Source organism: Caretta caretta, chromosome 3 (assembly GCF_965140235.1).
Source record: "Caretta caretta isolate rCarCar2 chromosome 3, rCarCar1.hap1, whole genome shotgun sequence".
NCBI lineage: Eukaryota > Metazoa > Chordata > Testudines > Cheloniidae > Caretta > Caretta caretta.
Window position 1 is genome coordinate 131,171,262 of NC_134208.1, and position 18,104 is coordinate 131,189,365.

Below are 18,104 nucleotides of genomic sequence, written 5' to 3' on the forward strand. Positions count from 1 at the left end.
CGATCGTAAACTTGTGGAGGTAGGGGCTGTGGATGAAATCCTGGACCTACTGAAGCGAACGGCAGTTTTACCATGGATGTCAAAGGAGCCCGGATTTCACTCCTTGTCTGGCAACCTGTATGTAAAGCACGCACCACACTGCTGGCACTCTACAAATAGTGCTAAAATGCTCCAGACTGCAACCTTTTACAGACTGTCCTGGATCAGAGTAACTAATACAGCCGAGCCTGGGAAGACTATGACGTCAAATGCAGAATCTATTTACGTTTATTTGATTTGCTGCACGTATTCCAGAAGGCACTATAACATTTAACTATTGCGCGTGCATTGTACACACAAGCAACTTGTATGTTAAATATTCAGAACAGGGAGAAATTCACAAATAAAACATTTACAAATGGCTTTGTCAGTACTATAGTTATCGTACAGTTTATAACTGGATCCCTCATTCATTCCCACTTTTGAGATTTGCTGTAACTCTTAGCCCCGGTCTACACTAGGAGTTAAATCGATTTAACGCTGCTAAATTCAACCTAACGCTGCACCCGTCCACACAACGAAGCCTTTTTTCCCGACTTAAAGGGATCTTAAAATGGATTTCCTTACTCCACCCCCGACAAGGGGATTAGCGCCGAAATCGGCCTTGCCAGGTCGAATTTGGGGTACTGTGGACACAATTAGACAGTATTGACCTCCGGGAGCTATCCCAGAGTGCTCTATTGTGACCGCTCTGGACAGCGCTCTCAACTCAGATGCACTGGCCAGATAGACAGGAAAAGGCCCGCAAACTTTTGAATTTCAATTTCCTGTTTGGCCAGCGTGGCAAGCTGCAGGTGACCATGCAGAGCTCATCAGCAGAGGTGACCATGATGGAGTCCCAGAATCGCAAAAGAGCTCCAGCATGGACCGAACGGGAGGTGCGGGATCTGATCGCTGTATGGGGAGAGGAATCTGTGCTATCAGAACTATGTTCCAGTTTTCGAAATGCCAAAACGTTTGTCAAAATCTCCCAGGGCATGAAGGACAGAGGCCATCACAAGGACCCGAAACAGTGCCACGTGAAACTTAAGGAGCTGAGACAAGCCTACCAGAAAACCAGAGAGGTGAACGGCCGCTCCGGGTCACAGCCCAAAACATGCCGCTTCGATGATGAGCTGCATGCTATTTTAGGGGGTTCAACCACCACTACCCAGCCCTGGTGTTTGACTCCTTCAATGGAGATGGAGGCAACACGGAAGCAGGTTTTGGGGATGAGGAAGATGATGATGATGAGGTTGTAGATTGCTCACAGCAAGCAAGCGGAGAAACCGGTTTTCCCGACAGCCAGGAACTGTTTCTCACCCTGGACCTGGAGCCAGTACCCCCCGAACCCACCCAAGGCTGCCTCCCGGGCCTGCCAGGCGGAGAAGGGACCGCTGGTGAGTGTACCTTTTAAAATACTATACATGGTTTAAAAGCAAGCAAGTTTAATGATTAATTTGCCCTGGCATTCGTGGCTCTCCTGGATGTACTCCCAAAGCCTATGCAAAAGGTTTCTGGGGAGGGCAGCCTTATTCCATCCACCATGGTAGGACACTTTACCACTCCAGGCCAGTAGCACGTACTCGGGAATCATTGTAGAACAAAGCAGTGCAGTGTACGTTTGCTGGCGTTCAAACAACATCCGTTCTTTATCTCTCTCTTTTATCCTCAGGAGAGTGATATCATTCATGGTCATCTGGTTGAAATAGGGTGCTTTTCTTAAGGGGACATTCAGAGGTGCCCGTTCCTGCTGGGCTGTTTGACTGTGGCTGAACAGAAATGTTCCCCCGTTAGCCACAGGGAGGGGGGAGGCAAAATGCGAACTTGGAACAAAAGCACATGTACTATGTTTGTAATGTTAACAACAAGGTTTACTGTGAAAGAGTGTACCCATTGTTCTATAAAATGTGTCTTTTTAAATACCACTGTCCCTTTTTTTTTTCTCCACCAGCTGCATGTGTTTCAAGGATCACAGGATCTTCTCCTTCCCAGAGGCTAGCGAAGATTAGAAGGCGAAAAAAACGCACTTGCAATGAAATGTTCTCTGAGCTCATGCTGTCCTCCCACACTGATAGAGCACAGACGAATGCATGGAGGCAGACAATCTCAGAATGCAGGAAAGCACAAAATGACAGGGAGGAGAGGTGGCGGGCTGAGGAGAGTAAGTGGTGGGCTGAAGAGAGGGCTGAAGCTGAAAGGTGGTGGCAGCATGATGAGAGGAGGCAAGATTCAATGCTGAGGCTGCTGGAGGATCAAACTAATATGCTCCAGCGTATGGTTGAGCTGCAGGAAAGGCAGCAGGAGCACAGACCGCCGCTACAGCCCTTGTGTAACCAACCGCCCTCCTCCCCAAGTTCCATGGCCTCCTCACCCAGACGTCCAAGAATGCGGTGGGGGGGCCTCCGACCACCTAGCCACTCCACCCCAGAGGATTGCCCAAGCAACAGAAGGCTGGCATTCAATAAGTTTTAAACTTCTAAAGGCTGTGTGCCATTTTCCTTCCCTCCTCCACCACCCCTCCTGGTGCCTCTCTGCTCCACCACCCCTCCCGGGTTACCTTGGCAGTTATCCCCCTATTTGTGTGATGAATTAATAAAGAATGCATGAATGTGAAGCAACAACGACTTTATTGCCTCTGCAAGTGGTGATCGAAGGGAGGAGAGGGTGGTTAGCTTACAGGGAAGTAGAGTGAACCAAGGGGCGGAGGGAGGGAGGGTTCATCAATGAGAAACAAACAGAACTTTCACACCGTAGCCTGGCCAGTATGAAACTGGTTTTCAAAGCTTCTCTGATGCGCACCACGCCCTCCTGTGCTCTTCTAATCGCCGTGGTGTCTGGCTGCGCTTAACCAGTGGCCAGGTGATTTGCCTCAACCTCCCACCCCGCCATAAACGTCTCCCCCTTACTCTCATAGATATTGTGGAGTGCACAGCGAGCAGTAATAACAGTGGGAATACTGGTTTTGCTGAGGTCTAACCCAGTCAGTAAACTGCGCCAGCGCGCCTTTAAACGTCCAAATGCACATTCTACCACCATTCTGCACTTGCTCAGCCTGTATCATAGAATCATAGAATATCAGGGTTGGAAGGGACCTCAGGAGGTCATCTAGTCCAACCCCCTGCTCAAAAGCAGGACCAATCCCCAATTAAATCATCCCAGTCAGGGCTTTGTCAAGCCTGACCTTAAAAACTTCTAAGGAAGGAGATTCCACCACCTCCCTAGGCAACGCATTCCAGTGTTTCACCCCCCTCCTAGTGAAAAAGTTTTTCCTAATATCCAACCTAAACCTACCCCACTGCAACTTGAGACCATTACTCCTTGTCCTGTCCTCTTCTACCACTGAGAATAGTCTAGAACCATCTTCTCTGGAACCACCTCTCAGGTAGTTGAAAGCAGCTATCAAATCCCCCCTCATTCTTCTCTTCTGCAGACTAAACAATCCCAGTTCCCTCAGCCTCTCCTCATAAGTCATGTGTTCCAGACCCCTAATCATTTTTGTTGCCCTTCACTGGACTCTCTCCAATTTATCCACATCCTTCTTGTAGTGTGGGGCCCAAAACTGGACACAGTACTCCAGATGAGGCCTCACCAATGTCAAATAGAGGGGGACGATCCCGTCCCTCGATCTGCTCGTTATGCCCCTACTTATACATCCCAAAATGCCATAATAACAGAGGTCGGTTACAAGAGCACCCTGGACTACGTTGACGATGGCTACCAGTCATACTGCACTGTTTGCTGCCAAAAGGCAATAAACTGCTGCTGTGTAGCAATGCAGCACTACGTCTGCCAGCACCCAGGAGACATACGGTGATGGTTAGCTGAGCGGGCTCCATGCTTGCCATGGTATGGTGTCTGCACAGGTAACTCAAGTAAAAGGAGCAAACCGATGGTCTGCCCTTGCTTTCACAGAAGGAGGGAGGGAAGGAGGGCCTGATGATATGTACCCAGAACCACCCGCGACAATGTTTTAGCCCCATCAGGCACTGGGATTTCTACCCAGAATTCAAATGGGCGGCAGAGACTGTGGGAACTGTGGGATAGCTACCCACAGCGCAACGCTCCGGAAGTTGACGGTTGCCTCGGTACTGTGGATACATTCCGCTGACTACATGCACTTAGAGCATTTATGTGGGGACACACACAATCGACTGTATAAAAATGCTTTCTACAAACCGACTTCTATACATTCAACCTAATTTCATAGTGTAGGCATACCCATAGATTCACATTTTACAACAGAAGTTAAGCTGCAATTTAGCGCACCATGCACACGGTCATAGTTGCCAGTGTAATATAGGCAACTGCCAAACTTTCAGAAATCTGTTATTGATTTTAAAATGTCCCTTATCATCAAAGCACAAGAGGTTTTATTTTCCTGGTGAAGATTGTATTATCCCACATGCATGACTCATTCAGCAAACAGAGAGCTCTCCTAGCCGTGCTGCTAGGGAGTTCCATAACAAGATAGCACTGTCCACAGACAAGGAATTCCATATTGTCTGACTTCCCTGCTCTGCCCAAGTAACAATTTTATTATGATAAAATAAAAAAAAGGGTGAGAGCACTTAGCAGAATGGGAGATGCATGTAGCAGTGGTCCCATGCAGTGGATGCTTAGTGAGTAGGAAAGGAGAGCACATGGAGGGCAGGAAAGGGATACACTGCTATGGACAAGGATGAGTAGATTATGAGTAATAGTGAAGACTAGGACGTGGTAAATGCTGGCTCAAGCACTGCAGCATTGTGAGGATGAGATGCAAGCTTACATGGCATTTAAAGACTCCGTGATTATATAAAAATGCACTGTACTTCGATTTGTTCCCATTGTCGGTTATGGGTTTTAAAAGTTTACTACTTTTTGCTCTCCTTTGCCCTACAGCCTCAATAAAGCCACATGAGAGAAAGATCACCTCCTCTCTGGCTCACCACCAGAATTGTTAAAGCTGCACAATCTTTCATACTGGGGATGATTCATAAGCCAGGAAAAACTCAGATTTTGATTTTCATGCCCAAGGGTGAATCTGCAAAGCTGGCATTTAGAAAAGCTCTCTAAACTGAAAATATTTGTGCAGGACTTATGGACAGAATGAATATGGAGTCATTGTGGATATTTCTCTGAAAACATCCACTCAATGTGCAGTGGCAGTCAAAAAAAGAGAACAGAATGTTGGGAATCATTAAGAAAGGGATAGATAATAAGACAGAAAATATATTTCTTCTATTAAATCCATGGCATGCCCACATCTTGAATACTGCATGGAGAGGTGGTCGCCCCATCTCAAAAGAGATTTATTGGAATTGGAAAAGGTTCAGAAAAGGGCAAGAAAAATAATGAGGGGGATGGAACAGCTGTCGTATGAGGCGAGATTAATAAGACTGGGACTTTTCAGTTTGGAAAAGAGATGACTAAGGGGGAATCTGATAGAGGTCTATAAAATCATAACTGGTGTGGAGAAAGTAAATAAGGAAGTGTTATTTACTCCTTCTCATAACATATGAACTAGGGGTCACCAAATGAAATTAATAGGCAGCAAGTTTAAAACAAACAGGAAGTATTTATTCACACAACACACAGTCAACCTGTGGAACTCCTTGCCAGAGGATGTTGTGAAGGCCAAGATTATAACAGGATTCAAAAAAGAACTAGATAAATTCATGGAGGACAGGTCCATCAATGGCTATTAGCCAGGATGGGCAGGGATGGTGTCCCAAGCCTCTGTTTTCCAGAAGCTGGGAATGGGCGACAGGGGATGGATCACCTGATGATTACCTGTTCTGTTTATTCCCTCTGAGGCACCTAGCACTGGCCACTGTCGAAAGACAGGATATTGGGCTAGATGGACCTTTGGTCTGACCCAGTATGGCCGTTCTTATGTTAATCTTATTTTACAGTGTACAGCTGCACTATAAATTTTATTTAGGCATACCACAAACAAAAACATCCCATTTAAGTCTGCCATTTCTCAACAAAACAAACATTTTATTTAAAAAGAAGGCTGGGGTATTAAGCTTTTCTATTACTCACAAGTACATTCTTTATCTATAATTTCCCATTCACATGTCAAGACTCAGGATACTGCCACATTACTTATCTCACATTTAATACCTTTTGATAGTACTGGTTTTTTTTTTATTAAATTCCTCAAAGCCTTTTGATTAGTAGAATAATGCCCTACTCTGTGGGGATTCCAGGCTTCTCAACTGAAATCTGTGGCTCACCAATAGTCCACAAAATGAAATATTCAGTGAACAATGATAGAGAAGTCTTCTCCCTTCTCTGCCATATCCCCTGACAATGGTCCATAGAATGAAGTAGTTAAACACTGAGCTAATTGATTAACTTAAGATATTAATGTTGATGTAAGCTATTTTCTATTTAAAACAAGACCATCTTTCTTCCCACCTGAAGAAAGTGTGGAACTGTGGTGATTGATGAAAGAGGAGAATGAGAAAACTGTACACTCAGTTGAGAGGATCTGGCTGTGGAATGAACTTCTGGAGGTCAGAAGAATCCAGACTTCAATCAACCTTTAGAAAAATACTACAAAAGCTTCTTTAATAAAGCTTTTCAGTCATAATCCATGATATTGATAGCAACCACCCTCGCACCAAAACAAACCCTACTTCAAGACCTTTCTGTAAACTAAAAAGGGAGAAAAGCCAGACTCTTCAAGAAGTCCATTAAGGCCTTTGAGACCACGAATCTACTTTATACAGAAAATGCTCAGTTACTAGGAATAGCCAGTTGTGTAAAAATCTATGTAGAAGAGGACTAAAGGTAGGGTGCAAAATCTGGATCTTTCAAAACTAGATGTTCCCTGAAAAATCCAATGAGTTTTTGAAGGAAGGAGGTAAACACTCCATCATCAAAATATTTACTGCAGAGACAAGATAGATTCTCCTGTTCCAGTTCCCCTACACTATTTGGAAAGCGTGCCTTGTTAAACAGCTTTCAAGGAGGGGACCACTTCACCTCTCATCTGGTATCTTGTAAGAGGTTATTACAAATCTCACCAAAAGGTACTGAAATACTACTCTCCTTTTTTTAAATCAAAAATAGCACAGACTAGGGACACTGATGTAGAAAACTAAGACGTAAATATACATTTGTATAACAGCCAAAAGACCCTTTAAGTCTTCACTTGTTTGCTATATGGTGGTTGCTTCCTCTTCTCAATTTAAAGCTGGTCTTCAGCAGAAAATAAATTGAACTATATACACAAAAGGGCATGGGGGTCCTGAAAAGAGGAAAGAACCTTGTGGTTTAGAGAAAAAGGTTTGGCAAATGAAACACAAAATATTCCATCTGCACCTAGTGGCCCATGCAGGCTTTGGAATTCACTATTATGTCAGGAATACAGTTGAATTTAAATCCATGCACATTCCACGAAGTAAAAAGTGGTTCCACGAATCTTAAAAAAAGTGTGTCCATCTTCCACAGCACTAACAAAGGCATGATTCCTGGCTTTCAGGAAGAGATGCTGACTGCAATTTAAATTACAATCAATGGCTACCAGTCAGACATGATTTCCCACTATTTTACAGAAATTGAGACAGTAATATTGTAAATCTAGAAAATGGAGGCCAGATTCTATTAAATTTAAATTAAAAGATGGATTCTTAACAGGTGAACAATTCTTACTGCAAACTGTATACTGAACACACTGCCAAAATAAGCTTCAATGTATTCTTTTGTTCAGTCAGGATGTTACATGCTGTATTTGAAACTCAGTGGGAAGCTGACAGTAATAGCTTGAGAATAGCAAACTTCAAACTGCATTTTATTAAAAAGATAGGAAGAGGACTCAATTATATTTGAGAAAAGTGACAAGCCTAGCAACCAGTCATGCACAGCCCACCTTACACACAAAATCCAGTGTTAGTTCAGTCCAAGGCATTACAAGTCCTCAATCCAGGGCAGTAAAGGTACTGACTTAAGTTATCAGTCTGCTTGTGAGGACAAGCACATCGTGGGTTCCACACAGTGCTATCACTTTTGACAACGTTCCGCATATCACATCTTTGCAAAACAAGCCACTGCTGCTACTACTATACAAAGTCCCATTCTCTTATCGCCTTTTACATGTAAAACAACTGGACCTAGCTAGGGCTTCAGGAAACACCCAAAGCCTGAGAAACCCTGAGAAAATGAAAGCTTTTCATAGTATATTTTTAATACAATACCATCTCCAAGTAATAGCCTCTGACAAAAACTAGACATGGCATGAAACACCACATAGACATTCTACCATCTCCAACTCCTTCACTGCAAGTCTTCAGCCTTCCTCGATGTCTGAAAAGAGGTGGGCTGTGCAGTGCTCCTGGAAGGTTAATAAATGCAGGCTCTGGACCAAGGAGAATCCCAGTGTCAAGACGCTAATGGGAAACCATCTTCCCCTCATTTATTTTGAGAGAGCTCTAACTTGAGTGTCACTGTTGATCTCAACTATGGCAGCACAGCCTGATTAGATGCAGTCCCTCATATAACCAGGCCCCATACTATTCAGGTCTTCATAGGTCAAAGCCAGCGCCTTGAGAGCCACTCAAACCATGCTCAGCAATTCTCGTAGTTCCTTCATCCAACTCATCAATATTAAGCCTGATTTCACAGAAGTACAGTAATATTTGCTCCACTGATGAAGCTAGGTCTCATGTGCTGGGATTATAGAGCAGAACACCATCTGCATACTGAATACACTGAAGCCAATGCTGCTGCTTAGAATTAAAGATCTACTACTCACTCACAATCAGTGAGTACCACTCGTTCTGGTGGCCTGATTAAATTCCAGACTGGGTAAGTTACTTTCAGCCTACTTAGAGTCTATCTGTGCAATTAACCAGTCTTCACCTCCTATTTTAAAATTTTGCAGTGGAGTGTTGGCTAAGCACTGTTAACACTATTTGCGTTTCACCCCAGATGTGGTTACATTTCATTGGTGGATAAAATGATTCATAGCATGTGAAGTGCTTCAGGATCCTTCCGGGTAAGAAGTGTCATAAAATAAACTCTGAGAAAAATTCAGCTAAAGGGACAATAAAAGCTTTCAGTTCTTTCACAGGACTCCACAAGATCCAACTCGGAGGGGAAAATACACAGTTGTGATAATTTTGCAACAACAAGAAATAAAGTGTTCTCATTCCAGTGAACACTATATTCCAGGAGAGTTTTCCCGTTGTATATGTATTCATTAGTTCTAGAGGTCTGAAAGTAGCCACGAGTGGCACATTTATATACTAGATGTCAGCACATAGGATCACCATTTGAAAATTAAGTTTAAACATGACTCAGGATTTAAACATTTTGATGAAAAACCCCTAAACCCATGGACTCCACTGCACGATTCCGTCCCCCACTCAATGACACAGTTAGGAAGACAATTTATTATATATTTATTTTAATCGTTAAGTCAGTTCTTCCACACTAAGATTTACAATAAAAATAAAAACATTTGCTTTGCTTTTAATCTAAAGTAGAAAGTTTAGAATGCTTTAAACTGCCTTCCATACAATGGAAAACTACATTGAATGCTCTCTTGTAATTTATTGTTGAAACAAGTCTTTGGGTATCTTGACAGAAGATGCATTGACTTGTTGCTGGAGACGCATTAGGAAGCACTTCATTGCTACATAGTGTTTGGTAAAAGAATGAAGAGGGAAATAATTCCCTCCCGTTTTTGGAGACCTGGTTCATCCTCATCACACGTTTTCAAATATATTTAAGATTGTTCCACTGTAGTCTGATCCTTGGCAGCGAGAACAAGCTCTAGAAGAGCTGAAAAGCTTTTTATGTTGCTTGTCTGCAATCCCATCTTTTGCATCTAAAAAAAACCCACGGAAGACAGGGTTAAATTGTTGTCTGACATTTTTTGTAGGATAAGGTAGACGCCTTATTTGTCTGCATTATTCTATTGTAAAAATCTAGAAAAGAAGCATATCATGTTTTGTTGTGTGCTGACAAAGCAAAGTCCATTATTATACGTGTTCATCTCTGTAAAGAGAGAACTATCCAACTTTTAAGAATTTTCATTTAATACGTTTTGCAGGCAAATATTTAGCAGTTTTCCAGGGTGCCTGTTGCTAATGATCCCTATAAAGTTTATCCAGCAAACTTACCACTTATGAGAATTAGCTCTCTGAGGACATATTTTTGACAAGTGTGCCTTGTGTGACAAGAAACTATTACTTAAATAAACTACTGAAATAATTTTAAGGTGTTTATTTTGTTCTACTGTAACAATGGATAATTTTCAAATTTATCTTCTCAGCAATTATAGAGGATCTGATCTAAAACATGCTATGTGTGCATGAACTGAACACTCCTAACTGAAGTCAGCTTGTGCTGACAGAGTTAAAACTGATAATAATGCAGTAACTAGGGCTGTTGATTAATCATAGTTAACTTACGCAATTAACTCAAAAAAATTAATTGCGATTAATCACTTTTAAACAGAATACCAATTGAAATTTATTAAATATTTTAAATGTTGTTCTACATTTTCAAATATATTGATTTCTATTGCAAAACAGTATACAAAGTGTATAGAGCTCACTTTATATTATCTTTATTACAAATATTTGCACTGTAAAAATGATAAAAGAAATAATATTTTTCAATTCACCTCATACAAGTACTGTAGTACATTCTCTTTATCATGAAAGTGTAACTTACAAACATAGATTTTTTGTTTTGTTACATAACTGCACTCAAAAAACAATGTAAAACTTTAGAGCAGTGGTGGGCAACCTGCGGCCCATCAGGGTAATCCTCTGGCGGGCCGCGAGACAGTTTGTGTACACTGACCATCCACAGGCACAGCCACCCTCAGCTCCCAGTGGCCGTGGTTCACCATTCACTGTCTTGCGGCCCACCAGAGGACTACCCTGACAGGCTGCATGCGGCCCATGAGCCGCAGGTTGACCACCACTGCTTTAGAGCCTACAAGTCCACTCAGTCCTACTTCTTGTTCAGCCAATCGCTAAGACAAACAAGTTAGTTTACATTTACAGGAGATACTGTTGCCTGCTTCTTATTTACAATGTCACCTGAAAGTGAGAACAAGTGTTTGCATGGCACTTTTGTAGCCGGCACTGCAAGGTATTTATATGTCAGATATGCTAAACATTCGTATGCTCCTTCATGATTCGGCCACCATTCCAGAGGACATGCTTCCATGCTGATGCTTGTTAAAAAAATAATGCATTAATTTAGTTTGTGACTGAACTCCTTGGGGGAGAATTGTGTGTCTCCTGCTCTGTTTTACCCACATTTTACCATATATTTCATGTTATAGCAGTCTCGGAGGATGGCCCAGCACATGTTCGTTTTAAGAATGCTTTCACTGCAGATTTGACAAAACGCAAAGACGATACCGATGTGAAATTTCTAAAAATAGCTACAGCACTCGACCCAAGGTTTAAGAATCTGAAGTGCCACCCAAACTCTGAGAGGGACAAGGTGTGGAGCATGCTTTTAGAAGTCTTAAAAGAGCAACACTCTGATGCAGAAACTACAGAACCCGAACCACCAAAAAAGGAGATCAACCTTCTGCTTGTGACATCTGATTCAGATGATGAAAATGAAAATGCGTCGGTCCCCTCTGCTTTGGATTGTTATCGAGCAGAACCTGTCATCAGCATGGATGTAAGTCCTCTGGAATGGTGGCTGAAGCATGAAGGGGTATATGAATCTTTAGTGCATCTGGCACATAAATATCTTGAGACCCTGGCTACAACAGTGCCATGTGAACACCTGTTTTCGCTTTCAGGTGACACTGAAGAGGGCAGCATTATCTCCTGCAAATTGTAACCAAACTTGTTTGTCAGAGCAATTAGCTGAAGAAGTAGGACTGAGTGGACTTGTAGGCTCTAAAGTTTTACATTGTTTTATTTTTGAATGCAGTTATTTTTTGTTCATAATTCTACATTTGTAAGTTCAACTTTCATGATAAAGAGATTGCATTACAGTACTTGTGTAACCCCTTGGGGTTTAGAGAGCATGGCCCCTTTAAATCTTTTTCCTAAGGAGGGGTGGGGGAGGGGGAAAAGGAGGGAAAATCCAGGTGGGGCTCTGGAGCAAGAGCAAGAGAGAGAAGGGCTGCAGCCCACAGGCCCTCGCAAAGTGAAGCAGCAGGGAACCTGCCTGAAGCGTGGAAAGGACAGTAGCCAGGAGGAGCAGTGTGCAAGGGAGGAATTGCCCGAGGACAGGCCGGAGCTGGACCCAGTATCACTGCTGCCCAGTGCTGCATGGGGCTGTGAGAACTGGGGCTTGTGACTCTGCATTGGGAATGAGGAGGGAGGCTGTAACTAGTTAAGTGGGGAGGTGGTCGCTCTGTGTGGCTTTGCAGAGAGCAGCAGAAGAGGGCACCGGCGGGGTTTGTTCGGGGAATTTTACTGGCGCTGAAGATGACCAGGAGCACCCAAGACTCAGCAGTGAACTGGAACTTTGCTCAGGCCTCCTGAACTCTGTGTGCAGACACATTTGCTTGGTGTCTGCCCTTTCAGACTGTGCTACCACTAGGCCTGTGGGGCCTTGGTTTGGATGCAACCCTGTTTTACTGCTCCTCTTATATTTCCCCTTGTTGTTTTTCTCCTCTCATCCCTCTGTAAATAAATATCTCCCTTTGTTATATCCATTGAACTTTTCCTGGGGTGGGTGGTGGGGTGTGTGTGTGTGTTCATTCACTCTGGGGGGTTTGGAACAGGTGCCCCTGGGATGGAAGGGATTTTTCCTGCTGCATTCCTGTGCACGCCTTCTCTTGGCCAGAGCTGCCTGCAAAGCAGACTCCATCTTGGCCATGAGGATGCTAAAGTTACACTTGTATTAGGTGAATTGAAAAATACTATTTCTATTTTTTCCAGTGCAAATATTTGTAATAAAAATATAAAGTGAGCACTGTACACTTTATATTTTGTGTTGTAATTGAAATCAATATATTTGAAAAATGTAGAAAACATCCACAAATATTTAAATAAATGGTGTTCTATTATTGTTCAACAGCGCAATTAATTGCAATTAATTTTTTTAATCGCTTGACAGCCCTAGCAGTAACAATATTTGCTACTTTTATTTTAACAAGAGGTTCCCACAAAGTCTTCTCCCTTAACCCCTGTGCTAAACCCCAGTACCAGGGAAGCATGTATTTACAGGAAGTTTGATGGACTAGAGGATCTATTTATTTATCATCACACTTAAATGCTTTTCCACAACCATAACCAAGGGAAAAAGCGACATTATTTGGTAACTAATGTTACGAAGCTGCACTTAGCTGGTAATATTTATGCTTTGCTTCTGAAAAATATACCAAGTATGTCCATAGTTCAGCATGAACGTTCAGTTTGCGTAATTTGAAGTGAGGAGTGTACACACACCCTACCTTGAGGAAACTTCATTTATTCTTTGAGCACCCTAAAGCATGCTAGATAATACAAGTAAATAACATCACACATTAAAGAGACAATCACTTCAGGGAAGTGACAAGTTAAGAGAAGACAGACAAGAGGATGGGGGGGAAGAGGGTTACAAATACAAAAACATGAAAAAGCTTAGTGATACTGCATGTCTTGTGCATTTTTTCTATTTGTATGTGTTTGTTAAGGTTTTGTTTTATATATGACATTATGATATTTCAAAAGTGAATCAAGTTTAAGCATTGTAATACTTATTGCTTTGCTGGCATTTTCACAGCCCTTCAAAAAGATTAACTACTCCTCACGTAGTAACTCAGGTAAGAATGCCAACACATGAGGAAATCAAGGCAGAGGCTGTTAAATGTTCTCAGGGCCACAAGAGTTGCTGGGTCAGAGCCAAAATTAGAATTAAGGAAATGCTTGCTCTGGCTCTAGACTCCGACCATAGAAGAGGCTTATATCTCTTCTTATGCTTCATTCTCACAACAGAAAGTTCTGAAGATCATTGAATTGAATTTTAACAAAGAAATGCAAGACTTCTAGCTGTTGCCGGCACCCAGTGCCGAGAGGCTGAACAACAGCTTGAGTTGGTTTGTTACCCGGGTGCCGGCAACATTCCCAACCCATATAATTAAATGAATAAAGCGGAAAAGTGTAAAATATTATTTTAGTTTTTATTTGTGGTAATTGAGAATTGCTTTATGCTTAGGAGATAGGCTTTAATGGAAGTCAGACTTATACAGGCATTTGCATGCAACCTTTTCTAGCAGACCTGAACAAAACTGTAAACAACTCAGACAGGTCCACAAGAAATAGCTAGTGATAACCCTTTAATAAGCAGACTTTTCTCTTCCAACTTACCTGGTCTCCAAAGTACTCAACATCCAGGGCCAACTGTAGTCTGATTTTGTTATCATCACTCATGCCCCCATTTGAACTAACATGGTTTGGAATTACAGTTTTTCTGGCCTGTTTGAGTCTTTTCAGGCTCTCTTCCATTTTCTTTACAGAGCTCAAAACATCTGATACAGTTTCATAATACCTGAGTAAAGAGAGGTTAATGGAATTTAAGTTCCTACGTAAGTAAGGATTTCAGGCAATACGCCATTCGATCCAAGAAAAAGGCAAAATAATATGGTATTCTTCTGAAGAATGAGACACTCTCATCAGGATATTTATAGGGGCAGGTTTGGACAAAAGAGCTCAGTGTTAAAGACAAGACATGTCTCTTTATTATCCAGCAGTCTTTCTACCCACCCACAGAATAAGTGTAATTTCTAGATTCAAACACTTTGAGGTGTCCAATATTTAAATGCCTTTTTATTTTCAACTATGAGTAATTACTGAAACAATAAAAATACTTAACTCCTATACAGAGCACCTGATTCATACATCTCAAAAGCTTTTTAAAAAAATGGGTAACCTATTACATGCATTTTAAAGAGGGGAAAAGTGCAGCAGAGGTTAAGTGCTTCACCCTAGGTCACACAGTCCGACAGTAGCAGAGCTGTGAACAGAACTTGGGTCTCCTGACTCCCAGTCCTGCATGTGGTATACACAAGACCACACCACCTCCCTATGAACATACCTTGCTAACAACGGAATATGCCTGCTTTGTTTTTGAAATAAAAAAAACTGACCGGTGAGTTAAGGTTACAGTTTTGGCAAACACTGAGATTGTTCTGTATGGTTCTATCATCTTTTCACTTACTTTTGTGTGCTTTCAGATAGGGCACTTTCCAACCATTGATGAATCCTGGGTTGCGTCAACATATCCTTGTACTCATTCTGCAGTCGGTAGAAAGGTTTAAGAGCACTGTCGACGTAAGGTGATGCTTTAGTTGGCACCTCCTGGTAAATCATGTAGGAAGCAAGGTGGAGAACAGAGCAGATAAATATCTTGTTATTTAAGAATGCCATGTCAAATATACCATACACGTGAAACGCAAAGCATAGTCAATGGCAAAAAGGATGTTAATGCTGCTTGGGCATATGTCATCTTCTTGCAGGATGTGGAGTTGAGCCAAACTCAAACTTCTGAAAATCAGCTCTAGGAGAACAGAGGGAAAAGTGGCATAGGCAACCTTTCCCTCCCTTCCCCTATTTGTCCTTTAATAGCATTAGACAGAATCCTGTGGGTGAGTGAATAGCTGGTAAAGGGAGGTGAAGTGTGTGTTCATTTCAGCAACTGTGGGGTGGTAGAATAAACGTGTCTGTTAATGGGGAGTACTGGGGCACTGCTGAAAGAGGCAGAGCTCAGACTGCAAATAACTCTGCATTTCCTGGTTTTCAGAAGTTTGAATTTTGCTCAACTCAGTGTTCTGCAAGGGGACGACATATCACCAAGCAAGCCTCACTTTGCCTTAGAGTTTTTGCCATTGAATCTCCTAGTTTTGAGAACAGGAAAAGATGTAACTGGCAGGAGTCAGCAGTCACCTAGGCAGTTGTATGTATATCCCGCAATTTGCGTATTGAGGCAAATCAGCCTGTTGTCAGCAATCCCCACATGATGGTGTACTCCGTGCAACTTCTGCAATCTTGTGACTCAGGAATTGTCCAGAAATTGCCATATATTTAACAGAATACTTCTTTTCCCTCATTGACGAAGGTATCTGTTCCACTATGTGTCTTTGGAAACACCACATTAATCTGCCCCGAGATCAGGAAGTAGCCATTTAATAAATTCTCTCATGTGGTATCATACCGACATGTACATGGATCTACTGTGCTTGACCACAGACCTCTGCCATTTGAGCTAATGGAGTGACAGGTAGCTGTAGTAGATAGTCATCCGCTATCTGGACCAGACTAGAGGGGGATGAGAGACGATGCCAGGGAATTTCAGAGATATTTCCTGAGAGCACAGTAATGGTGAGACTCAGGAATTTTGGTTCCATTCCAGTCTCTGGAGGGGAGTGTACTCGAATGGGCACAGAAGTTTGGGAGTTTCCCGAGGCTTGACCCCTTCTGCCCCATGCCCCCAACTTGTCCCAGTCTTGTCTCTTCCCTACCCCTGGCTCCTCATCCCAGTCCGACCCTCGTTGACCAGCCAGCCCTAGTCTTAGATACGTATATCGCCCCACTACCATAGCATCTGAGTCCCTGACACTTTTTAGTGCATTTATCCTTACACCACCTCTGGCAAAGACCCATTTTTCAGAGCGGCAACTGAGACAGACTAAATGTTTTGCCCAAGGTCACACAGGAAATAAAACCATGTCTCCTGAGTCTCCCACTAGCAAGGTGGATAAAAATAATTGATTTTTTTTTTAAATCGGATTTATTGAAATCAGATTTTTAAAAAGAAAACCTTATTATAATTTAAACATCAAAATAAAAAAATGTCAGATTTCATTTTAAACAGGTTTAATACAAAATCTGTTAAGGCCTAAAATTATCATCACCTCTTAAAACACTGAAATAAAAAATAGGTACGCTGAATCCATGTGCCTCTAGCAACAGCTTTAAGTTAAAGGCTGCTTTTCTATATAAAGACAGTATCGGGGGGAAAATATCTAACTTTTGAAGTCAAGCGTTAGAAAAAGGACACCACAGGCCATGTACTGTTTTAAAGGCCTGATCCTGTTGGGGACCAAGGGGTTATGCTTCTGGATGCAAGAGACTGGCCAAGATAATCACCGGCATTGAGACCAGGCCTCTGACTCCAGGAGACACCAACAAAGATCATTAGGATCATTCACCGAGCCCACCCGAGGTCTCGTAGGCATGTTTTATAGCTTCTCCTTACCTGAGCTCTGAGTGGCTCAGTTCTCATTTTAAAGAAAATCACATCACTGAACTGGGGGAAGTCACTAGCTAAGCACCTGGAACCTGGAAATGCTCAACCAGCTATTGACAAGAGTAGCTGCTTCTGAAGGCGCACACAGAATATTTTCTTCATTTGTGCAAATTCATTCAAAGTTGAAAAATCAATTGGGAGTTGAAAAAGCAGGAAAACTTGTCTCTTCCTTTCAGTCTATGAATAAAAATGAGGGGGGAGGGGATGAAATCTACTAGTTTTAAAAGTCTGAAGGACAATTAAGTAACTTAGGAGACTGTCTCATTTTCAAGAGTGAGTAGGAACTTATGCTCCATTCATTTTCATTTAGGCATATTCAAAAATTTTCCCAGGCTGACCTGAAATAATCAATGTAATTCACTGATTATAGTTAACCCCTCTATGTAATAAATTATTTACTTGTACATGAAATGTTTTGTTAAGAAGTTTATGTATCCAAAACATTTTACATAAATGTTTTTAATAAAAATACATTGTATATGCTGTTTTATGTTTAATTAAATTCCAGTTACCATCCTAATGCAGCTTGACAGAAATCATGAGCAAAAACTGAATTATCTGGAAAATAAGCAATATATGATTCACCATTTTCTAACATACTAAAAATGTACAATTAAAAAAATCTGAAAATAATAAGCTACATAAATGCTTAAATAAATGTACTTAGTTATAGAGTACCATCCTAGGTAGCAAAAAGATGTACCAAATATAGTGAAGGCTCTATTCAGTAGTAAATCAACAGAGGATGTTATGAAGACCAAGACACTAACAGGGATCCAAAAAGAACTAAATACTTTCATGGAAGATAGGTCCATCAATGGCTATTAGCCATGCTGGACAGGGATGGTGTCCCTAGCCTCTGTTTGACAGAAATT

At 41.9% G+C, this 18,104-nt stretch overlaps 1 protein-coding gene across 2 annotated transcripts in view; it reads right to left on the reverse strand.

The window, feature by feature from the left end:
* Positions 1 to 9,396: 9,396 nt before the first annotated feature.
* COG2 (component of oligomeric golgi complex 2) overlaps positions 9,397 to 18,104 on the reverse strand; it is a 44,691-nt gene continuing 35,983 nt past the window's right edge. For both annotated transcript variants that reach the window (XM_048843908.2, XM_048843907.2), the window contains 3 exons: positions 15,142 to 15,281; positions 14,292 to 14,472; positions 9,397 to 9,841 (listed from right to left, as the gene is read on the reverse strand). In XM_048843908.2, the coding sequence (XP_048699865.1) occupies positions 9,740 to 9,841; positions 14,292 to 14,472; positions 15,142 to 15,281 (423 nt within the window). In that variant the 3' untranslated portion in view covers positions 9,397 to 9,739. The remainder of the gene's footprint in view (positions 9,842 to 14,291; positions 14,473 to 15,141; positions 15,282 to 18,104) is intronic.